Below are 25,764 nucleotides of genomic sequence, written 5' to 3' on the forward strand. Positions count from 1 at the left end.
TCCCTCCAGCCCCCTAACTTCTTTTGGCTATATGTCTACTTTCCTTTACTATGCTTAAAAGCTTTTTTGGTGTATTTTGCTTTTTTGTTGGAGGTATATCTTTGTGCTTTTATATTTAATTGCTTCCCATTAGGGGGGCACCTGACATCTGGGGCAAGAAAAACTGATGTAATGGCATCGGCTGCATGTTTTATACCCCTGACGACCTGACGTCATGGAAGAAGGGACAGCAACCGACGCAGGACACAAGACTTTGTTAATCAGGCCGACTGAGGGCTATCTGCAAGCAGATAACCCAAATGTAATGACTGCAACAGTGAATACACTCGAACATCTACATTTATGGTAAGTGTACACAACTGTACTTTTTGTGTGTCTGGATCACATTATCAGTTCTCTACTTTACCCTTTGGGCTATCCATTGCACCAAGAGTGTTTGCAAAGTGTCTAACTCCAGTTATAGCTTAATTCAGTCTACAGGGTATCCACATTTTTCTGTATTTAAATGACTTGCTTATTTTTGCAGAGTCTTTTTCAAAGTGTCTGTAATCTCTCACTTAGATGAGATGTTTTACACAGGCTGAGATTCCAACAGAAGATTCAAGTCTTTTTTTTTTACTCCTTTACACAGGATTGTTTTTGTGGGGTGTCACCTAGACACCTCATTCAAACAGCTTTTCTTTCACAGGGAAAAATAGATATGTTTGTAATGTTTTCCACTTGGACTTCAGTCACTGAGAAGGAATACCACAAGATTTTGGGTCTCATGGCTAATAGGATTCTCTAGTTATTTACAGATAGCTCCACAGTCATGGTGCATCACCAAGCAAAGGGGAACCAGGTGGTACCCCCTTTGCAGGCTTAGCCGTGTTAGCTTGCGATATAGCTTCACAGGACAGTTTCATTCTGCAGGCATCCATCATTATATCAGAGCAAAATTGTGTGTCAGACAAGTTGAGCAGGACAAAGGCATACCCTCATGAATGGAAACTAAATCTATGTTTTTTCAAACGTGTGAGCCATCTGTGAAGGGTTCCTCAAGTAGACCTATTGCCTCCTCTCTGAACAATCAACTGGCAAGATTCTCCATGCAAAAATGCCTGGAAGATGGATGCCTCATCTTTTCCTTGGACAGGCATGTTTTTGTATGCTCTTCCACTCTTTCCACTGATATCCATGTACTTCTGAAGATTCAGAAGGAACTCCTAAGTCATTGTGGTGACTCCCCTTCTGGCCCAAGCAACAGTGGTTCTCCCTTCTTTTGGAAGTGGCAAGGGGCAATTACCACCAGCATCCTCACAGAATGGAGATGTTCATCGTGTTTCACTGTTGCAGTCATTACACTTGGGTTATCCTGCTGGCAGGCTACCCACAGTCGGCCAGAATTCCAAAGTCTAGGTCCGGCGTCAGTTGCTGTCGCCTCTTCCCTGACGTCAGTGTGCCAGGGATATAAAAGATGCAGCTGACGCCATTTTCTTCAGTCTTTCTTGCCGCGCGGTGCCCGAAGCAAAAGCAGTTCGCAAGTGCCGGTCGGCCGACTCCTGAGATTTTCAAAATTGAATTTCAGAACCAAAGTCTTAAATAAAGTTAAGTACCCCACTGGGGGAACTTTTTCTTGCTCCAGTCCGATGTCAGTAAAAGTTAACAATTGTATTTCTTGTGGGAAGCAAATACCTCATAAGGATTTTCACTCTTACTGTATTCCTTGCCTATGCCCTGACCATGACTTTGCTAGTTGTTGGTTTTGTGCAAGATTCAACCAACGCACTATTAAGCGTCTGTTTGATTTTGTTTTACATTACTTTGGCTGAAGATTTAACTACATAATGCCATCGGAATAACCAATGACCGGAATTCATAAAAAATGCAAAGAGAAAGAAAAGGACAGGCATCCGAGGTCCAAAACCTACGACGAAGCCTCTTCTAGGCCAGTCGCCGGTTCTCAGTGAGGCGCTTTCGCAGCCCCTGACACCCGCTACCTCAGAGCCACAGGCCGCATCCGACTCCCACGTGGAGACATCTATGCCTCTGGAAACTCAAGGTATTGGGCCTGTGGAAACTATTCCCTCAGATGGGTCTGGAGCCGCTGAGCAGGCATCGGCTTCTGAGGGTGTTTTCAGACCTTCAGAGATTACTATTAAGTCCACTACAGCAGCCAAGGCAAAGTCAAAAACACCAGTAAAGGCAAGGAAACAAGTATAGCATTCTCCTGGACAGTCATCCATGCCAAAGAAACAGATTCTTAAAATGGCCGAGGACCTAATTACTTTGATCAGGGGTTCCCATCCCCCTCCTGATAAAAGACCTAGGCAAGACACTGACTATGACTCCTCTGACCAGGTTTCTATTTCCTCTGATTCCTCTTCAGATCAGGGGTATTCTGTCCCTCCCTATGAGGACTCTGATGCAGAAGAATCTATACCTTCAGCCTCTCCGCCTGAGGATTACTCTTTTGGGGAAAGCTTGCACACCATGAGGGAGCATTTCCATTGGGAGAGCCAGGTTTATCTCCTGATTCTTTACCCCCTGCACCAGTCAAGCCAGACAGGTGCTACAGGGTCCCAGACTCTTATAAATTCCTTTATAGAAACCCTGCTGCTGACCCAGAAACAATTTCTCAGGGTCCCAAAGGGGTTAAGGCTTCCACTGCAAAAAACCCTGTTCCCTCTGATAGGGATTCCAGAGCTCTGGTTAGATGGGGGAAAAAAGTTTACACTTCTTCTACTTTAGCTGTAAGGGCTTTAAACTGCCAGTTTCACATGCTTAAATATCAACAATACCTAATGTCTTTGTTAAAACAGAAAATGCTTACAAACTCAGAATGTCCTGACAATAAGGAAATGCTGGATTTATTGCATGCAGCTGAACAAGTGGGAAAGCATACTCTGCAATGTGGTTTTGATTCATTAGCGGCTTCTTGCAGAACTGCAGTTACAGGTTCTGTCATTCGAAGGCATGCTTGGTTGAAAGAACAAAGTTTACCTGATCATGTTAAAGTAAAATTATTGGATGCTCCACTACAGCATGATACTTTGTTTGGTGTTAAGGCAGAAGAGGTGTTAAAGAAAATGGAGGATAAAGCAAAGTCAATGCAGACTGTAAAAGATTTCTTACAGGTTCAGCCACCTAAATTTAGCAGAAACTGGCCTTCTAAAAATTGGTCCTTTCCGGTGTCAGACAGGCCACAAAGAGGAAGATACAGACGCCCAAGAGGCAGATCTCAGCCCCAAGGCTCATACAGACCTAAACAATGGGGTGCTTCAGCCCCCAAAGGAGGAGAAGACAAATCACAACCTTATAGGAGACGGTCCCAATAACGTTCCTCTACATATGCCAAGCACTTACCTTTTGGCAGCACCCTTAGGGGGAAAGCTAGCACTTTTCTCACAAAATTGGCACAGGATCACCCAGGACAAATGGGTACTGAATATTGTTTCTCAGGTTTATAGGTTCCACTTTCACACACTTCCACAATCAAAAGATATGCCAGACCTGCCACAAAACCAATGGGCAGAGGCACAAAAACAAATTTCTGCTCTCATGGACATGAGAGCTATTCAAAGAGTACCACAGCAGGAACAGGGACAAGGATTTTACTCCAGACTTTTCCTGGTACCCAGAAAGGACAAAGCCTGGAAACCAATACTGGACCTGTCAATCCTAAATACTTTCCTGGATATTCCGAAATTCAAAATGTTAACACTGCAGCAACTTCTACCCATGCTGGGCAAGAAGGCTTGGTTAGTTACTTTGGACCTCAAGGAAGCATACGTGCATGTCCCAATCAGACAATCTTGCAGAAGATACCTCAGATTCATAGCTGGCTCAATGCATTACCAATTCTCTGCACTGCCCTTTGGTTTATCTACTGCACCCAGGGTCTTCACAAAATGCCTGGCACCAGTAATTGCATTCTGCAGACAAAAAGGAATTCAAATATATCCCTACTTGGACGACTGCCTTATTCAAGCAGAGAGCAAGGACATTCTACTAAAGCATCTGGCATTTGTAAAAAGATTACTAATTTGCCTAGGGTACACAGTAAACGAAAAGAAGTCAAAACTAGTGCCCTCTCAAGAGATAATATTCCTGGGTGCAAGCTTAAATACAACTGCCCAGATGGCTTATCTCACGCCAGACAAGCAAAGGCAACTGGCTCATTACTTTCAAATGATGGCAACCAAGACCCAGCTCCCTGCAAGAAAAATTCTGCAGGCTCTGGGCTTCATGGCATCCTGCATTCTACTAATTCCATATGCAAGACTGCATATGAGGCAACTACAATGGTATATAAAAAGTGTTTGGACTCAACATTGCCACAGCCTGGAAACAATAATAACTTTTATTCCCTGCCTACAAGAAAGAAAAATACTCTGGCAGATGAACTAAGCAGAAATCTCATGGATCCTCACGAATGGAAACTAAATCCACAGGTCTTCAGCATGATAACAAGGAAATGGGGTCCTCCAAACATAGATCTTTTTGCCTCCCCTCACAACTGCCAACTACAGAGATTCTGCACAAGAACTTATCACTCACAAGCATGGAAAGTGGATGCTCTGTCCTTCAGCTGGAAAACACTGACAGTTTATGCCTTTCCTCCACCGCCTCTTCTTCCCAAGGTGCTCCTAGAAGTCAGACAAGAAAAGCCAAAAATGATTCTGATTGCCCCAGACTGGCCACGCCAGCACTGGTACCCAGTCCTAAAGGGCTTGTGTCAAGGCCTAACCTGGCCTTTACCTCAATACAGCCAATACAGCTGATATAAAATTCTTATCATGGAAAACTGCTCTGCTCCTAGCAATAACTTCAACAAGAAGAGTCTCAGAGTTACAGGCATTAATGGCAGTGGAACCTTTCATAATTTTTCATCAGGACAGGGTTTCTCTAAGGACAAACCCAACATTTATGCCAAAGGTAGTATCCAGTGTGGCTCTTAACCAAACCATTCATTTGCCAACATTTTATCCAAATCCCCAGAATAAAGGGGAGAGACTTCTGCACGCTTTGGACATACACAGACAGCTACGCTTCTGTTTGGACAAAACAAAAGCTTTCAGAAAAACTGAGAAACTGTTTGTATTATGCTTCAGGATCACAAAAGCCTATCTCAAAGCAGACTATTTCAAAATGGATAGGACACTGCATTCATTTCTGCTATTCACAACATGGCAAATCAGTGCCTAAGGGCATTAGGCCACATTCAACCAGAGCAGCAGCCACTTCAGCAGCCTTCCTCAGAGGAGTACCAACCAAAGACATTCTAGAGGCTGCAACCTGGAATTCAGTGCACACTTTCACCAAGCACTACCACTTACCTCTCTACTCTAAATCCAGAGCAGGCTTTGCCACTGCAGTTCTGCAGGGCCTTGTAGCCTCTCCTAATCCTGTTTAGGCCCAGCCACCCAATCTCAGCTTTGGGATTCAACCCAAGTGTAATGACTGCAACAGTGAAACACGATGAACATAGTACAGTTGTGTACCTATCATAAATGTAGATGTTCGAGTGTATTCACTGTTGCAGTCCAGGTTACCCACCCACCATCCCCCTTTTCTTGCTGGGACTTTTCTGTACTTCTCTATTCTATACAACCTATGTGGTGTATTTGCTTGTAAATGAAGGAAATGTTTATTTTAGTACATGCATGCTTCTTGGCATAATTTTTTAGCCTACCTATTTGGGGGCACCTGACATCTGGGGCAAGAAAAACTGAAGAAAATGGCGTCAGCTGCATCTTTTATACCCCTGGCGCACTGACGTCAGGGAAGAAGCGACAGCAACCGACGCCGGACCTAGACTTTGGAATTCTGGCTGACTGCAGGTAGCCTGCCAGCAGGATAACCCAAGTGTAATGACTGCAACAGTGAATGCACTCTAACATCTACATTTATGGTAGGTACACAACTGTACTTTACTCACACAAGATCAAGGGTGTTTGATGCACCCCAACCTCAGTCAACTTCAGCTTACAGTCTGCATAGTAAGGTTTTAATTTCCTTTAGGCATCTGTTTACTGAAGACGTGCAGCTGGTACTAATAGAGGGCAAGAGAGCCTGCTACTAGAAAAATCATGTATTGCCAAATAGAAAAGGTTTTCTAGTTGATGCCATCAACATAATCTGCACCCATTTACTACTAATTGATGTCCGGTTTTGCAGTATTTGTGTGAGTTCTTATCCAATGGCCTTTATTATACCTCCATCAAGGTTAATTTCTCCGCAATTTTAGCAGGTCTGTCCATGGAGCTTCCTCTTTCAATGCATTCTCATGTCAGAATATTTTTGAAAGGGGTATTACTTAAAAAAAAAAACCTCCAGGAAAATCTGCACCCCCTAACTGGGATCTTAATTTTGTGGTAGAGAAGCTAACCCTTGCTCCATTTGAACAGCTATCCAAACTGATTTGCGGTCTTAAGATGAAAACAGTTTTGTACTGGTTGCCCTAACCTCTGCAAGAAGCATATCTGAGTTGTAAGCTCTTATGTTGAGTCAGCAGTATCTCATTTTCCTCAGGAACATTGTTTCTTTGAAAAGTAATAATTTTATGCCATAAGTGGTATCTGAGTCTCCTTTAAGCCAAATTATCCATCTCTGTCTTTCCTAAACCAAAAAATGAGGGAGGAATGATGCCGTATACCTTTGGATGTTCCCACAGACAACTGTGGTACTAGCTACCATGACAGAGGTTAATCATGTTCTTCATATTGATCATTGCTGCAGTAGTCTTAGTTATATGGGTTATATCCTGCCAAGAATATAATGCCTGGTCAGCTTTCAAAGCTTCAGAGTACCTTCCATGTGCCCAAAATGTCAAGCAGTCAGAATTGAGCTGACGACAAGTTTGGGCACGAAGCCCTTCAGAGTTTTACTACTGACGAAGAGTACAGTCCTCTGAGGCTTTTGGGGATTGACATTTAGCCTGCGTTTTTCTTTGCTGGGTAGATACGTTACTTTTGGTAGAAAAAAAACTTCCATTTTCTTAAAATTTTATTACTTTTCTCTTCAGGAAAGTTATTTTAAAGCTAGGAGTGTTTTTATTTAATGGACTGTGTTGAGACTTGCATCCTTTTAAAAAGGAGCACTTATTTCTGTCAGTTTAAAAGTTGTGTAAACTAAAAGAAAAAATATTTTCTGGGGAGAAATTGAGTTTAGTTTTCCATTGTGAAGGGATACCATAGTGTTTTAAAGTACTTTTCATAAAGTGTTTTTTCTATTAAAGTAATTTTTGAGAGTTGGTAGTTTTACTGGCATTTGCAGTTTGTCTTCCCTGGGAAAGAGGCACCATTTTCGGCTTGACCGTGGAACAGACTACCAGTTCCATTGTTGATCCTTCTTTCAGCCATAAAAAGAAAAAAAAAAGTTGAGCAGACAGCCTTTGCCGTCATGGCAGGCTAGCATTTTGCTCCAGCTGCAGGTAGATGACTCTGCTGTGGCCCTTTGTTGTACCTCAGACCACTCATCTTTTACACCTGATCCCTCTGGTGTCTAGAGCCACCATAGACCAGTGGTTAGCCATGTACTCTACAGCTGTTGGTGTCCCCTTAGTGGACAGGAAAGGGAGAGAGAGAGAGATGCACTTTTGTTGGTTTTTGAAGAGGGAACAGGGAAGGTTTCCTTGTATCCAGAATGCTGTGTACATCCCCGGGGAAGTTGATGCTGCTATTAGTAACATGATTGGCTCAATTTTTCCTGTCAAAAAGAAACAGAAAACCAAGCATGTATTTAGTAGTCCTCCAATTTCTTTGGATAGGAGTAGTTTATTGGGACTGACTCAGGGTTTAATTCAGGCTATTGATCATTCTTGTAAAATAGTTTCTGGTAAAAGAAAGAGGGATTCCTCTTTTTCTTGAAGAGATTCAAGATTCTGAGTCAAAACAGGAAGATGCAAGGACAGATATTTTTTTTTCAGATTTCTGATTCCGACTCGGATAGCAGCTGAGTTGCTGATTTTCTTTTTGGGGGAGGAGGGAGTCTGTTGCTAGAATGCCAGTGTTTTAGTTGGGAGAACTCTGCGGTTTCTCAGTCCTTCAGAAAATACTATGAGTTGTTACATGCGGATTTTCTAGAACACCAATTGCTCCTGTCCTGTCTGCTTTAAAGGAGGTGTGTCCTACTGCCTGCCATTTTGCTGATAGTCAGCAGCTATCCCTAATATGCAAACAAGATGTATTCAGTCTTTTAAACTTTTACACACTATTCCCAAACATGACCCAGCTGCTTTAGTTTTTAGTTAATTCCACTGCTGCTAAGCACCTAATTCCAATCCTACTCTTTCTAATAAAGATGGGAAGATTATTGTAGGTATGGGAAGTGTATTCTTCTGCAACTTTGATTTTCAGAGTTTTAAATTGTCAGGTTCATATGTTGGTTTGTTCTGACCAAATTGTGAAAGTATGAGGAATTTTTTCTTTCTGCAATGAATAGGCTTGCCACCCCTCCGTTTTTTTTCTGGACTATCAGGAAATCAAACTGATTCTCCGGTAGTCCGGAAAACACTGTACAAACTCCGGTATTCTGTTTCAAAAAGGAAACAGACTATCGGAGTTTAATCGGTTGATTTACTATGCTTTTTACAGAAAAGCATAGTAAATCAATAAGCAGGCGGGAACGAAAAAAGAGGGCGTTCCCGTTGAGTGATGCTGTCGTGACGTCACAAAATAGGAGGTATGTTGGCGGGAGAGGGGGTTGGGGTGGGCGGGGTTACTGGTGACGTGAGGGGTGCGGCTTTGCTCCGGTTTTAGCCGTGAAGGAAGGTGGCAACCCTAGCAATGAAAAATGTGGTCTAAATAACTTTGCCTCTTTTCTTACACAGGTCATTAGTCATTGTTTGCAGTGTGTATGATCCTAATTACTTCTTTCAGGGCTGTAGCCACTGGTACTGTTTACAAGAGGCTGGCTGCATTCACACATTTTTCCAGATGTAAAAAATGAAAGTTTTTAAATTCTCCCATGGCTAGAGATTGTGTTTGGCCACTCTGCTGTAGAGGTGATCAGAAAGTGGTGATAGGGGCAAGCTGATGTAGGGAATCTCTATAAGATTTTTTAGCCCTCCTTTTCCAAATTGTCCAAGGGATTTTCTTTCTCCTGATCCAATTTTGGCAAAAAAAAAAAAAAAAAAAAAAGAATAAACAGCCTCATCAGAATTCAGGTAAACAGACATTTAAGAAGAAATGGTAAGGACGTTCCAAAATGAAGTCTTAAACCTGCCAAAGCCAAGGACAGTCCAGCAAATCTGAATGACTGTTCAAGAGGCCTTGTAACCTCTCCCGTCCTGGCCCCTCGTCTGTTCAAGAGGCCTTGTAACCTCTCCCATCCTGGCCCCTCGTCTCTTCCAAAATGTCTAAAAGTCCATTTTTCTGTTTGGCAGCAAATTGTTTCAGACAAATGGGTGCTGAAAATTATTCATCAAGGTTACAGATGGCAGTGGAAGGAAATTCCTCCTTTCCAGGGGGTTATTGCTCATTTTGCAGATCAGACTTTTTTTTTTTTTGTTTCCTCCTGTTTTTCATCACATGCTGTCCCTAGGAGTGATAGAACCAGTTGGCCCTTCCGAGGTGGGGAAAGGGTTTTATTCAGAGATGTTCCTAGTGCCAACAAAAGAAAATGCTTGGAGACTTGTTCTGGATCTTTTTTTTCTAAACCTGTTTGTGATGGTGCCCAAATTCATATTGTTACTTCACATCTTGTTACTTCTAATTCCTTTTTCAGGATTCCTGGTAACACTAGACTTAAAATATACTTATCACATCCCTATTCATCCACACTTCAGACTTTTTTTTGAGTTGTTTGAGCTTTCTGGGTCACATTATCAGTTCTGTGCCTTAACCTTTGGACTATCCACTGCACCATTTATAGCTCATTGCAGGCTACAGGGTATCCACATTTTCCATATTTAGATAACTTGCTCATCTTTGCAGAGTCTTTTTCAAGGTGTCAGAATTCTCTGTCCTGGTTGAAAGATCTCTTGCATAAACTGGGATTCTAAGATAGAACTTGTATCTTTCTTGATTCTCTCATACAAGATTGTGTTCCGAGGATGTCAAATAGACACCTCAGTTCAAGGAGCTTTTCTTCCACAGGAAAAAATATATCTTTATCTAGATACATTTCTAAGGTTTTCTACTTGGACTTCACTGTGAGGGAATACCTCGGGATTTTTTTGGTCTTACGGCATCTATGAATCTCATAATACCACTGGAAAGACTCCACATGATAAAGATACAGTGGTGTCTGAAATTTCTTTGGTCCCAGCGTCAATACCCTTTACCTTTTCAGATCCCAGTTTTGGCATTTGTCAGAAGAGAAATCTTTTGGAGGAGACAATGGCCATCCTTAAGTCCAGGTCTTCCCTTCTCCCCTGCTCTAAAGCAGGCAGTCACCACAGATACATGGGTAGCAGTTTCAGAAGGATAGAAGTGCAGGGGATATGGGACACCAAAGACAGATTTAAGTACACAAATATCAAGGAGATGCCAGTCCTGATCAAGGCACTCCACTCTCTGAACCATCTTTGATCCCTAGGACCTCTTCAAGTGGTTACAGACAGTAGCACAGTCATGTGGTATATCAACAAGCAAGTAGGAACCAGGTTGTACCTCCTTTGCAGACTAGCCATGATAGCTTGAGATATAGCTTTACAGCACAATCTCACTCTACAGACATCCTACATTCCATCAGAGCAAAATTGCGTGGCAGACAAGTTGAGGAGGACCCAGACAGACTCACTCAAATGGAAACTAGATCAGGGTGTCTTCCAAGATTTGATCCATCTGTAGGGAATTCTTTAAGTAGACCTCTTTGCCTCCTCTCTGAACAATCAACTGACAAAATTCTGTTCCCAGACTCCATGCAAGAAGCCCTGAAAGACAGATGCCTCATCTTGTTCTTGGATGGAAATGTTCCTGTATGCTTTTCCACTGATCTCTAAGGTACTTATGAAGATTCAGAAGAAATGCCCCAAGATCATTTTGGTGACTTCCTTCTGGCCCAGCTAACAGTGGTCCACCCTTCTTTTGAAAATGCCCAGGAGCAATTACCACAAGCGTCTTCATACAAAACCAGAGGTGTTTGATACACCCCGACATTAAGCGTCTTCAATTGACTGCCTGGATGATATGGTCTTAATTTCTTTTAGACACCTGTTTTCTGGGGATATGCATCAAGTACTAATTGAGGAAAGAAAGCCTGCTAGTGGAAAACAATACGTTAGCAAATGGAAAATGTTTTCTAGTTGGTGCCAATGATGTAACCAGCACACATTCAGGGCCAATTGTTCTCTGGGTTTTCAATATTTGTGTGAGTTACTATCTTATGGCCTTTCTCATTCCTCTGTCACGGTGCATTTTAATTTTTATTTTATTTGTTTGTTTGTTAACTAGGTTAGTCTGGCTGGGCAGGAGCCCTTTTTCAGCAGATACCCGAGGAGAAAAGCTCCATTACAGCAAAGAATTCTTTACAAAGAATTTACACATATAATCAAGTCAGCCTTTCAACATAACAGTTAAGAAAAGTAACATAATAGCATAGACTTTATAAAGTTGATAAAGTATTTGCATAATCAAAATAGCAATGAAACATACAATCAAGAAGAGGTAAATACTGCAAGTATAGATTACACTTTTTTTTTTTGAACATCGAAATATACTGTTGTATATCTTACAATCACAGGATGTTGAAAGTCAATAAATTGGAAAGGAAAATTACTAACGTAAGCCTAGGTTCAGTGAGGTGTATAGGCGTTGGAGTGGGAGATCCAGGCAGCAGAGTGAAAAGGAGGAGGAGGGTTACAGAATGGAAGTGGGAGGTATAGTGTGAAGATTGGAGTTTAGTTGAAGGGAAAGGTCACAGAGCTGGAGAGTCTGGAGATGCAGATAGGAACAGAAATCAGTAGCAGAATGTGGGGGCAGAGTGGGGAGGGATTGGGAAAAGAAAGAGGGGCAGAGAAGCAGGGTTTAAGTGAGGACTTTACAGAGGCAATTCCAGGAGTTAAGCAGATATTCCTTTATAGAAAGTTTGCAGTTTGCTTGGTTTTGGATAGTTCTGATGTGGAGAGGGAGTTGATTCCAAGAGAAGCTAACAACGTGGCTATATGTCATTTTTCCTATGGCTTTGTTAGGTTTGGAGATTTGAAGGAGGTGTTGGTCTGAGCTACGAAGTTCCTGATTAGGGACATAAGGAGAGATGATGGTTGCTAGAGATGGACAAGCAGTGGGTTGATGGAGGACAGTATGAGTAAGAAGGAGTTGAGGTAGAAGGAGTTGATTACAGAGTTCTAACCAGTGGAGATTTTTTAAGGAAAGGCAGTGATGTGAGTGATAGGGAAGGTTAACAGCAAATCTTGTGATTTTGTTGTAGGTAAGTTCAGGTTTAGTTGACAATTTTTTTGGAGATTAGTGAAAATTGGGGCAGCGTATGGTAGGTTAGGCAGTAGCTAGGCTTGAGCTAGGGACAGTATAGATTCTTGTGTTAGAAATTTTAATTTCTGTATAGTAATCCAAGTTTTTGGTGAGTCTTCTTGATGCAGTTATAGATGTGCGTGTCAAATTTAAGTTCGTCATGTATAAACACACCGAGAAGTTTAGTGTGAGATTCGACCTTAGTAGTAGTAGTGTTTAGAGAAGAGACTGAAAAGGAGGTTTTGAGGTGTTGGAGGGACTTGGGGAGGAAGAGAAGTAGTTTTGTTTTGTTAGGGTTAAGAAGCAGTCTGTTAGTGATCAGCCATCTTTCAACTGAGTGGAGGGTGTCTTGAGTAAGGGTGAGTAGGTGAGGTAGACTGTCAGAGGTTGTGATGATGATAGAGTCGTCGGCATATTGTATGAGTGTGGAGAGGGGGCCAAGGATGGAGCCTTGAGGCACACCAGTTTGAACAGGGAGGAAAGGTGAGGTTGCAGAGAGTCATTTGACTGATTGTGCTCTGTTTGATAGGTTTGAAGTGAACCAGGCTAGAACAGAGGTGGAGAGATTAAAGTGGGAGAGCATTTATCAGCCATTTCAGCATGTCTTGTCCATGGAGTCTTCTGTTTCAAGGCAGTCTTGTGTTAAAATGTTCTTGAAGGGGGGTTCTGCATAAGAGGCTTCCAGTGAATGGCCCCTCCTTGCAATCTCAGTTTTGTGTTAGAGAAGCTAACACTTGTTCCATTTGTTGTTTGACGTGACATAACATAGTAAACGGTTTTACTGATTGCCCTGACCTCTGCAAGAAGGGTGTCAGAGTTGCAAGCTCTTGTGGTGAGTCAACCATATCTCATTTTCCACAGGGACAGAGTTTCTTTGAAAATGAATTCTCCTCTTATGCCTAAAGTGGTATCAGAGTTTGCTTCAAGTCAAACTGTCCATTTTCTGGGTATCTTTCCTGAACCTAAAAATGAAGGAGAAAGGATACTCTGTACCTTGGGCATTCACAAAGACCTCTAGTGCTGTTGTGGCAGAACTAAATCCTTAAGTTCTTTGGGATCAGTTGGTTCAATTTTTGTGAAGGTGGAAGAAGGATCAACCTGTGTCAAAACGGACCATTTCCAAGTGGTTGTCTAAGGGTATATGCTCACCTTAACAAATCTGTTCCAGGAAGGGTTAAGATCCACTCTATCAGGGCCTTTGCTTCATCTATGGCATTTTGGAAAAGGTTGGATTCGAGAAGTATTCTTAGTCCTCTGTACGTAGTTTTACAAAGCACTATAAGCTTGATTCCTTCTCTAGGCTAGATCAAGCTTCGCTAGAACCATTGTCCAGGTGCTCCTGGACCATTCTCCTTCTACCTCCCAAATATAGGTAGCTATGGTAATTTACCCATGTTGCTAAGGCTACTGCAGCAGTGATCAGTATGAAGAACATATTATATTAGTACAAATTGAACTTAACCATAACAGTAGATGTTCAGATGATCACTGGTGTAGTAGATGATCCCTCCCTCTACCCCCCCTCCCTTTTTGGTGTGTTTATGCCAGTGTGTAGGCATGTATGCCGTGTTATTCCTAGCCTTGTCCTTTCAGGGGTTAATCTCCTCCTGTCTGTTGATATGAAAGTTCTGAAGGGGTTGGCACCCAAACCAGTCTTTTAAGTCAGATCAGTCAGTTTGAGGTACTGACATTTTAGGCATGTGGAACGTGCCCTTGAGCTTTGGAAGCTGGCCTACTATTATATTCTGTGCCGGATGTAATCCATATAGTAGTGTTTTTCTTTAATATGAGATTGAAATCCTCAGACACCCTTCTTGCAGAGGTCAGAGCAATCAGTAAAACTGTTTTCCATGTTAAGAACTTCAAGTCAGACAGAGACTAACTGATTCATATGGAACAAGTGTTGCACGTCCATGTAGTTAAGGCTGCTGCAGCAGTAATCATTCAAACGTGTACTCTTGTAATAAGTTTACTTACACAACTGTACTGTTTCCCCAGTTTCACTGGCCAAGAACTGTGCTTACCATCTATTGCTGCTGTAGATCGTCACAACTGTTCAGAAGCTGTCTACCAGAAAAGCTAACAGAAATAAATGGGAGCATTTATGCTGTGGTGTACCAACTAGGTCTTGAGACATTTTTGGATCCACTTTCAGCAAACTTGCAATTTGCAGCAGACATTTTCTATCAAGGTTGTAGCTTTTCCACTGTAAAGGCTTGTCGAGCAACCATCACTAATTTTCACCAGGGAATTCAGTCCATTTTGCCAGCTTCATTAAACCTTTGTAAGGCCTTTGTAGAGGTACATTTCTTTTAAGGCCATCTCCTCTGAGAGAACTCATTTTTCCTTGGGATTTGAATCTCATATTAAAGAAACTAACACTACATCTGTCTTAACCATCAACCAAAGCTGATGTTGAATACTTGTCTAAGAAAGCACGGTACTTATGTATTATTGCAACCAGATATCCGAAGTTCCATAATTTGTACAGGTTTGAAGAAACCATGTCGCTTAACAAGGGGTGTGTAAACTCGCAAGTATTATTGTGTCAGATTGTTTTTCACACAGAAAGAGCAATAATGGAAAAATGCCTGTTCCCTGGTAGCATCCTGTCCTATGCAGCTGACTGCTGCTTTGCAGTCGTCCTTAATGTTACAAGTCATGAAAGTCACGATGTTCCCAACAAGACAAGGAGTCAGGAACTTGGCTCGTTGAGAGAAACTGACCCCCTTATTTTGAAAACTCTGTTTGCAGGTATGTGATCAGTTGTCACCCACACCTGTTACAGTCCGGTGTCTCAGAAGGCACGTTAATTCAGTCAAAACTCTGAAGTACTTAGTTAAAAATGTAGCTGTCTTTGTGGAGGTGTACACACATCAGTCCCTGAGTTGTTCTTCTGTAATGATATGTACTCAGTGTATGACACAGCAGTTGGTAAGTGCTTTCCTGGCTTTAAGAAGCAGTAAAACCCCTTTTGTGACCTGTTTGTACCCATACAACCTCATGCACTGTAAATATGATCGGTAATCTGGAATGCAGGATTTGTACAGCACAGTGTCACTGTGGAGTTCACAAAAGACATGAGGTGCACCTTGGAGGAATATGAAATTTCACCGTTTTCTTTTTCTGCCTCATACCTGATGTGGCACACTACTACTTACTTCTTTACATACCCCTTTCAATGGTGACATACTTGTTTTCCATTAACATGAATTATGCAACTTCAGAAATCTGGTTGTGATAATACGCAAGTACCGAAAGCGCTTTTTCTGTTAGTAGTTAATCACCCAAGAGGGTTTCAGAGCATAAAACCCTTTCCCCTAAATCCTTGCATAAAATATGGAGTGTATATGTATTTATGCACAAATACCACTCTTACCCAAGTAGTCATGGAAATTAAACTTAACCCATCAACTTACCAGTATTTTTCTGCATATGTCAGTTTTTTTATATATTTTGCCATCGGCAGAGATCACGAAGTGTCCAAAGTTATGTTATGTAGGTGATTTTCTGACTATATTGTCTTTTCTTTTGGAAGTATAACTAAACCCTGCCAGATGTCCCAAAAGCTCATTCTTCTAGGGCTGTTACTACATCTTTAATTTTTTTAACAAACTGTTCCATATTTATATTTGTCCAAGACACTATAAGCTGGGTTTAATATTAAGGTCCAGGTCAACCTTCAGGCTACCATTATTCATAGTATTCTGTCATGATGCGTCCCATTGAAGTGAATGGACTGAAACATATAAGAGACAGCAGTCCTAACATTGCATTTTCATGATCCATGTCCATTCCCTTCAGCATACCAACCCAACATCTCCTAGGGATCTGAAGGAGTGACCTTCAAGACTATAAGATTTTTTTTTAAATTAATTTATTTATTTTATTTTTGGTGTTCCACTGCCTGCTGATTTATCAGTTCATTACGATCAAACAACCCATTCATTCTTCATTTGGCAAGAGCTATTCCCATTTCATTTGTTCCCCATGAGGTGAGAGCCATTCACAGAGTCATCATTCTGCAGCCATTAGGGCAGGTTTTAATATGCTGCCTAACCCCTCCCCAGATGATGACGTGAGCTCCACATCACTGCAGAGAGACAGCTTCTGACCCTGATATGGATGCATATCCTACTCCATGAACCCCTCTGTAAGGGCTGTAATACTTGCTGGGCAGACCACTCCATCCCCTGCACCCCCCTGGCCAATTTGTTATCGGAGAGGGAAGACCCACCACAGCTTTTCTGCCCAGGTGAGTGCCCTAACATGTGCTGTGCCTCTTTTGCCAACCCCTTCCTGATCCTTCTTAGGTTCATAGGTTCATAGGTTGGTACTAGGCTATCAGCCCTAGGGCCTATACAAGCCTAGCCATAACAATTCCCTGGCTATTTCTTCCCACATTATTTACTTTCCTGGACCCCTGTCTAGCAGGGCGACTGACGTGATCCCTGGGGTGAATTTCCTTTCTCCCATCCAATCGTCAAGGTTCCTCTTGAAGAGGTCCAAAGAGGCACTCTGCTTGACATGTATGGGCAATCTATTCCAGAGTCTGGGGAGTCTCTGGGTCAGGAACCTATCCCTCCAGCATGTTTTGTTTATTGTGATGACAAGGTTTAGATCCCTGGAGCGTGTAGCTCTGAGGGATTGGGATTTCTTTAAGTGTAGCATGTCCAACAGCTCTGGGTTTGACATGGCCTTGTATGTTAAGCAGAGATCGCCTCTGAGTAGACGATATGCGACAGAGTATAGCTGGAGTTTTTTAAGGCGGTCAGCGTAGGGCATCTGCTTTAGGCCTGTGATTCTTTTAGTGAGGTATTTCTGAGGCCTTTCCAGTTGTTGCGGATGTCTTGAGAGGTACATACCAAATGGGAACATTGTATTCTATAATGGGTCTAATGAGGGATGAGTACAGTGGGACAATGACCTCCTTTTTTCTGGATGAAAAGCCCTTCGTGATGAGGTGTGCCACATAGAAGGATTTCCTGACTGTTGTGGCGATGTGGTTATCGAAGGTGAGACCACTGTCCACCTGTGTCCCTAAGTCTCTTATCACACTTTCTGTGTTTAGTGTACTGCCACCTATATGGTATTTCATGGATACATGTTTTTTCCCAAAGGGGATAACAATACATTTCTTGGCATTGAGCTTGAGCCCATGGCTCTGGCACCAAGCATCTGTTTCTGTAAGGCCCTTTTGTAGAGTATCCACATCATTTGGGGATTCAATAATGGCTCCCAGTTTGCAGTCATCTGCAAACTTTGTTAGCCAGAGTCCCTTAGTGTTGACCTGTACTTCAGAGAAGTAGATGCCAAACAAGAGCGCCCCAGGACTGAACCCTGAGGTACTCCACTTGTCACTTGTCTGGAGCTGGATTTGGAGTCGGCTACTTTTACAGTGTGGGTTCTATCAGTAAGCCATTTAGCAACCCATTGGGTGACATAGGGATTAATACCCAACTTAGTAAGTTTATCTATGATTCCAGAGTGGGGGATGGTGTCAAAGGCCTTGGCAAGGTCTAGATAGGCTGTGTGGACCACCTTACCCTTGTCCATGGCTCTGGAGACTGATTCAAAGAAGTCAATCAGGTTCAGGAGACAAGATCGGCCCTTCACAAACCCAAACTGGGTGGGGTCCAGTGTTTGAAGTTTACCAATGTCTTTGTTTATAAGTTCCATGATAATACGCTCCATGGCCTTGCAGATAAGGCTTGTCAGACTGATGGGACGGTAGTTTCCGGGATCCAAGGTGGATTCCCCCTTGTGGATTGGGATAACTGTAGCTCTGCGCCACTCAGTGGGCACGAAACCTGAGGTGAGGCTATGATTAAACATGACACTTAGGTGAGGTGCCAGTTCATATTGTAGTTCATGTAGTACACAGCCCGGGATGTCATCTGGTCCCATGGATGCTGTATTCTTGGCTTTAGAGAGTGGGTTTTGTACCTGTGTGGCCGTTATTACTGGAATTTGGCAATCTTCCGGTATTGAGATGGGCCATTTAGGGGGTGAGAGGGGAGAAGTTGGCACTGAATCGATCTGCCAGGATATTGGCAATATCCTTCGGATCAGTATATTTAATGCCATTCTGTTTTAGCTCAGAGCAGATCTGAGCATTGCCATTTAGATTCTTGACATAGTTATAGAATGCTTTGTGGTTGTCTTTGGAATCTTTGGCAATTTTATTTTCGTAACTAGCTTTGGAGGATTTTATGAGGCATCTCAGTTTCTTACTGAGGCTAGTAAGGGAGTTTTTGCATCCTGGGATTTTCCTCTTTTCTGCAAAAGTTTCTTCCTTTTGTTGTAAAGTTTGTTTATGTCAGGGGACCACCAGATTGGCTTCCTTTTTTGGATGAGAGCATTTTGGTTCTATTTGGGATGGCACGATTCATGCATGAGTGGATGTGCTCGTACAGTGCCTTAGTGTAGGATTCAGCAGTTGAACTTTCAGTTCCCGTCTGCATGGGTGTCATGAAGTTTGTCACTTCTGACTTGAGTAGCATGAAGTTGGCTTTGGAGAAGTTTTTTTATGGTGGTTTCTTTACTGGGGGGTGGGATGTGGATGTTAAGGGTGATTAGCTTATGGTCAGACCTGACTAACGAGGGGGTGACCATAGGTATGGAGCATTGATTTCCCATGTTGGTAATGACCAGGTCTAGAATATTGGAGCCCCTGGTGGGACTATGGATTTAGTTGATCCAGGGCGTTGGAATTTATGAATTCCAAGAACCGTTGCGCAAAGGTGTTGGGACAGGAGTAGTTTTCCCAGTTAATGGCAGGGTAGTTAAAATCACCCAGTATTAGGGTGTTTGGTTCTATCTTAATATTTTCCAGTATGTTTAGAAAGGTGTAGTGAGAATCTTGGGGTATGGTGGGGGATCTGTAGCAAGCTACAATTTGGATTGCAGTCTTACCTAGTGTTAGTTGCACTTGGAGAATTTCAGACACATTGTGTTGGCTAACTAGCCTGGTGGTGTAAATATCCTTGGTGAATATTGACACTCCTCCACCTTTAGTGTTTCGGTCCTGGTTTGGTGGCCGAAAAGTGTGGTAAGAGTTGTAGCCTGGTATTGCAGGGGTGCTCTCTGGAGCCTTGAACCAGGTCTCAGTTACTGTACAGATATCGATGTTCTCCATTTTTAGGAGTGCCTCGAGAGAGTGCATTTTGAGGTTTAGACTTCTAGCATTGAGTAGCATTACCTTCAGATTTTGCATGCTTGTACCTGTTACGGTGGTGGTTTTGTCCTTTGAAGTTTGCCTAAAAGGCACTATAGGGGTGGCAAGAGCCTTAGCCAGTAACCTGAATCCCAGGGCGACAGGTGCAGACCATCTCTGGCAAAGCATCGTGGTCTGTCAATCATGTCATCCCAGGCAGACAGATACTGGATCCCCTTTGAATGACACCATAAGCTTAGCCAATTGTTGAAGTCAATCATTTTATCCTTATATTGTGGTATCATTCTGGGCGAAGGCAGGATGCTACTCAGGGCTAGGGTTATACCTGCCTGGGCCACATGATCCGAGAGCTCTTCCATGTCTCTTTTCATGTAGTCCAGGGAGGTACGTCTCAAGTCATTCACTCCAACATGGACAATGACAGAGTCATATTTGTACTTGTTGTGGAGTGACTTGAGTGCATGCGTTATGTGGCGGATCCTGGCACCCGACAGGCAGCTGACTGTAATTTTCTCCTTATTCAACCTGGTGAGAGGGACATCAGTGTGCCGGACTATAGAGTCACCTATGACTAAAGTGTTAGGTACATTGTCTTGCCTTAGGGGCTGTTGCTGGGTGGCACACTGGTGTTGTGAACTATGTGACACATTGGTTGTGATTGGTGTTTGTTTGCGTTTCAGCTTCAGAGGTCTTTGTTGCTTGGGCAGGTTACAGTTAAGGGCCTCTGCATATTTGGATTTAGTGTTGCTATATGTGGGTGTTGGTGGTGCAGGTTTAGAAGGGCTATGTGTTGCTTGAGGTGTAGTGTGGGTGTTAACCTTCTCCTCTTGACTGTTCTAGCTTCCCATTACACTCCTCGATATCAGGTCATCTAGGTCACAGAACTTTATCCTTATGCACCACAAAGCCAAGGTCATGGCTGTAGGATTTTTAATTCTGCTTTTGGAAAGGGCAACTTGATGGCACCATGCATTATGGGAACTAAAGGAGGAGTTCTTAAGCCTGGTTGAGGCTGTTGGCTTTGTGGGACTAACCCGGTCAACAGAGTGTAAATAGATAAAATTTTAGTCCTGCTGGTGACTTGAATAGACAAGCATTGTGAAAGTCTGACATGGTAAGTAAATAGATTTGGTTTAAATACAAAAGCTTATTTTTGTGATCTTTAATGGATTTCAATGACCCATTTGCTTTATTTTTTTTTAACATATGTTTATTTAAAATCTTTAACATGTTAATTCTTGTTTCTCTTGAAGGTGATAAGAATAAAATCCAGAAATTGGTACAAATGGCATGGACATTTGTAAATGATAGGTAATGTTCCTTTACTGGTTACTTTGTCTACATTGTTCTTACTAGTAACAACATCTGGCATTTTCTACTGTCATTGTACTTTGGGCCTTCTAATCATGTATGTATATAATTTTAGTGTGCTCACTAAACTAACTTGTGGTTTTACTATAGTTCATTCATTTTTCAAAGTGTATTCTATAGCCATATTTAATTTAATATGTATGCAGCCAGCAATTCATAGTTGTTTAGTCTGTGTAAAATTAACATTAACAAATGTTTAAATGGAAGTACAGGGAACTGATTTTTAAGTGGGTATGTTCATGACAGATGTTTGTAATACTGTAAGTTTTTTGAGTATAGGTTTTGTACATGAGGGATGATCATAAGGCTGATTTGGGTAACTCTTAAGTACAATGTACTGGTGATCTGTTATGTCATGTAAGTTACTGTGGCTCAACTTGTACTTTTTAATTTGTTTTCAGTCTTTGCACAACGTTGTCCCTGCAGTGGGAACCAGAGATTGTAGCTGTTGCAGTGATGTACCTAGCAGGTCGTTTATGCAAATTTGAGATCCAGGAATGGACATCCAAGCCTCTGTACAAGAGATGGTGGGAGCAGTTTGTTCATGATGTACCTGTTGAACTACTTGAGGGTACGAAAGAGTATTTTTTTTTTTTTTTATCTTTCAAATAGATGATTCATTAATATATTGTAAAAAAGTGTGTGACGATAGGTGACATGCAAAGAACCGGTGTGACTGGTTACATTTCTGACATATAACCAAAGCTAAAGAAGTGTCTGCAGTTATCTAGCTAAGATAGTGATTCCAGGTCACATGATGTGTGAGCATAAAAAACTTCATCGAACAATTCCTGTAACATGCTTTTCTGTTGTTGGGCTTCTAATGCTCATTTTATTTAAGACTGTCGGTTTGCTTCTCTGATTTGTTTTCTTTCTCAGTATGTTATTAGAACCCCTACAAACCTGCCCACAAGGAAGGCAGCAGAAAAAAATGCACTTTTTTCTTTAGTTCCCCTATTTGATGCTGTAGCCTTTTCACTTGTTTCACCTTCATATGTAGGCAAAGGATTAATGAAACCCATCTTTATGGTAAGTTAAATGGGGGAAAGAATGAAGAGAAGAGCCTTTCCAGCCTTTTTACTTGTTGAATGCTTCTTGTTGGATACTTCAGTATTGTATTACTGTTGTGCCATGCAAAAAAAAAGAAATCTGAGACTAGGCCAGTTTTGCTTTATCCGTTGTCTGCTGGCTATAGACCATGCAGACCCACCTCTTAATGTAAGATTTCAGATTCCAATGCTGTCTTTATCATAATTTCTCATCTTCCTTTGTTGCTGTTTAAAGTGCATTGTTGTTTTTAATTTGCGACTCCTTTGGTCCTATTTTGGTGTGGGAGTCTTGCTGCAGACTAACTTCTGACCAGTTCTCTGCCCCATCCCCCATTGGCCATTTTATTCTCATTGTTTTCAGCCAATCCATTTAGCCCCATCTAGTCCCAACAAGGTTCAATTCCCCTTGTGCAGGAGAAGAGAGTTCTTAATTGCAAGTAGACAAGGGGTGAGAACAATCAGGTGGATGGCTGATTAAAAAAATATGCAGAGGATTGTTTTCACTTTTACTCATGTATGCATTTGCTTTCATGTCCTTTATGCTGTATGTGTAGTGCACATAGCTCTCAAATAATCAGTGACATATTTAACAGAACTGGGGACAAACGCAGAAAAATTCAGGGACAATCAGGATCATTTTTAAAATATTACTACTATTAACTTGAGACATTGGCAGAATAAAAGAATGTTGATTAATATACATTTTGTGAAATAAAAGAAATCTGTAACTCTTAATTACTGCCATTATTTTATGAGTATAATTCACCAACTTTCCTGCAAGAGTCAGCAGTTTTAGGAGGGATTAAGAGGGATACAGCTAAATTCTGGAGGCAAAGTCAGGGACGTCCCTGGAAATCAGGGACAGTTGAGAGGTATGATGCATGCTATGCAGGATGTCTAGTGGGCTTTAACTGCAGACTTGTTGCTTTATATTTTCTGGTGCTTTCCATCAGCTGCCTTGTATCTCCATTCCAAATACTTTGAGACCCATGTATGTCCTTCTATCTTACCTGCATACTACCTCCCATCACTCTTAGGGAGTCCACTTCCCATTTCCAGGAGATATTGGCATTTCTGTGATGGATTCTTATTGCTGAAATACTGAGAGACAAGATTCTTGCATCAGATACAGCTGGGGTTTTTTTTCATTAATTCTCCTGCTTTTCTTGTATTCTTGCATGTTAGGTGTACAAATATTGACCTTGTTGTCTCTGTGACATTCTTCATGCTTACTTAATAGTTGTGCATGTAGGTGCTACTTTCTGTTTTCCATTCAATGATGCATCTTTTCACCTTCACTGTCCATTCTGCAGAACATCGTAAGCCCTCATACCCACTCCCCATAAAGAAGTTTGCCACTGGCCAGTCATCCCTTCCTTTCCTGGCTGGCTGTTCAGGTGCTATGCCTGCTGCTTTAGTTTCAGTTGCCTGTATATATTTTTTTTTTGTTCAGAATTATAGCCTGTACACTGTGGAAGATGTCCATTGCTGAGGCTTTGTTTTAAATAACAGTTTATTGCTTTCCCTGTGTCTGAGGCTAGCAACAGGATTCTTTTAGGAGATGCAGCTACAACAGGAGATGCCTAACTGACAGACACAGCTGAGAAGAAGAGCTGGTAAACAGCTGAAATATACTTTGTTAGCCTGACACTCTGCCTGGACCCTTAGCCATACCTTGTTGTCAGCAATGAAAATAAACACATTTGTTTTGCTGCAGCAAGCTAGTCAGTGTATGTTCTTGCTTCTGTCCTTTGACTCAATTTTTATCCATTTTGGACCATATGCTTTGGCTGTTTGTAGCCCACCAGAGTCTGTACAGGCTGATTACCGATGATGACTGTCCTAAAGTTACTTCTGCACTGTAGGGATATTTGGCTGTTTTACTTGTACTGTGCTGTTGATTTATACATTTTCAGTCAGAAGCACTGCCACCTCCTACATCAGCCCAGTATGCTGATTTTTGCCTCCAGTAATGATTAACTGTTCTGTATTGAATGATAGCACAGTTGCTGTTGTGCAATGTTTGATTCATTGGGCCAGTTATCCAGAGTCCAGTTTAGCTTTTTGTGCAAAATCATCATTGAGGTCTTTTCCAGAAATGTCAGTGGTACCATTCATTGTGGTCATGGGTCTTTGTCAAAAAAGTGGCACTGCTAATTACCATACATTCCCTCATTCGGACTTAAATTTTTGATGTTCTTAAATTATGGTTACATTCCACTGAGTTTTACTAGGCATCCTGGATTAATCTGTGCTGACAGTCCAGGTCAGTTTGTTCACCTGTGTTTGGCTTTTCTTCGTAGACCTTCAGGAGATGGATTTATGTATATATTTTGTCTGATCAAGCCTTTCCACATTTGAAGTAGTGTCCATGGTACCATTTAAACTCTATCCAACCGTCAAAAAAGGCTATTCTGCGTGCAGTGTATTTGATAGTACAACATTGCCTGTAGCTTCAGAGCTGCTACCATGCAATGTTAGCTACTCAGTGTAAAACTGGGTGACCTCACCATATGACTGTTATTCTAGTTTGGATTGGGTTGGAAGATGGGTATTTCTATGGAATGCCTTTCAAAGCAGAACTTGAAATTAGAAATTTATTGCCATAGATATTTTCAGGCAGATAGTTCACCTACATGTTGTAAGGAAATCTACTGCAGTAGGTAGAACACATGAAACTGATGTGACAGGTGACATTTCTCATGAGTAAGTATACCCAAAAGGTACCTGTAGTATGCTACCTCAGCGGTGTGTATATGAAGGTTCCCACAAAACCACTTGTACCTTTCTTTTCTGCTGTCTAGTTCTAATAAAAATTAACTTAAGCAACAAATTAGAACTGTTAGTTGCCTCTTTTTTGTGTGTGTTTCAACTCCCCCCCCCCCCCCCCAAATAAAAAATTGTTCACAAAACTAGGTCTTAGTACATTTACTACAGATCTCCAGGTCACTTTGTGCTTAGTAATATACATGCATGTAAGTATTTCAGGCAGGGGCAATAATGCCCTTCTAGCCTGCATTATATCAAAATGGTCATCCCCATAGTAAGTGTCAAAGTTGTTCTTTAAAATATGTAAACTGCTGCTTGCTTTAATATAGTTTATTAGTCTGTTCCATACAGCTGCTCTGTGAGAACCAATTAGTACATTGCTCATTCCTATATAATCTTACAGGTTATCTGATGATTCTGTGCTAATCTTTGCTAACCCAAAACTTTCTCAGAGGTAGTTGTCTCTAAATGTCCAGTGTACCTAAATAAGTTTTCTTATGAGGTTTCCATATTATTATTATTATTATTATTATTATTATTATTCCATCCTTTAGTTTGGGTCTAATGTAACTTACAAATATTTTATAATTTCTGAATTCCTAGACCATATACATCTTGCTATACAGCCTGAAGTTTTATCATTGGCAGGACTAGCCACTTGGCAGTGTAAACCTTGGCTGTAGATGAGTGACTTGTAAAGTGATACCCTGACCCCATGTGCAGAAACGGGGGGAAAAGGATTGTGGGTGGATGGATGGATTGATTAATCATTTGGTTGATATGATTAGAAAAATTCAGTGCCGGCTATACTTATTTAGCCAGTTCCTTAAGTGAATCCACAGTTTCAATTGATGTGCATTGTATCTGTCCCCTAAGTCTACTATGCTTAGCTTTTGATGTACTTATCAACATATTTCTCACCTTTCTGTTGTTTGGGACTTTATTTGTAGATATAAAAAGAGTATTTGCCTTGGTCAGCTATGCTCTTCTTACCCATTTGCAA

General features: G+C 41.6%; 1 protein-coding gene across 1 annotated transcript in view; it reads left to right on the forward strand.

The window, feature by feature from the left end:
• Positions 1-25,764, forward strand: part of CCNK (cyclin K) — a 421,050-nt gene that overhangs the window by 189,959 nt on the left and 205,327 nt on the right. Inside the window, exons 6-7 of the mRNA XM_044074606.1 lie at positions 20,826-20,883; positions 21,345-21,514. Coding sequence (XP_043930541.1) covers positions 20,826-20,883; positions 21,345-21,514 — 228 coding nt within the window. The remainder of the gene's footprint in view (positions 1-20,825; positions 20,884-21,344; positions 21,515-25,764) is intronic.

The sequence above is a fragment of the Protopterus annectens genome, chromosome 6.part0 (genome assembly GCF_019279795.1).
Source record: "Protopterus annectens isolate FY-2018-M chromosome 6.part0, PAN1.0, whole genome shotgun sequence".
In the NCBI taxonomy this organism is placed as follows: Eukaryota; Metazoa; Chordata; order Ceratodontiformes; family Protopteridae; genus Protopterus; species Protopterus annectens.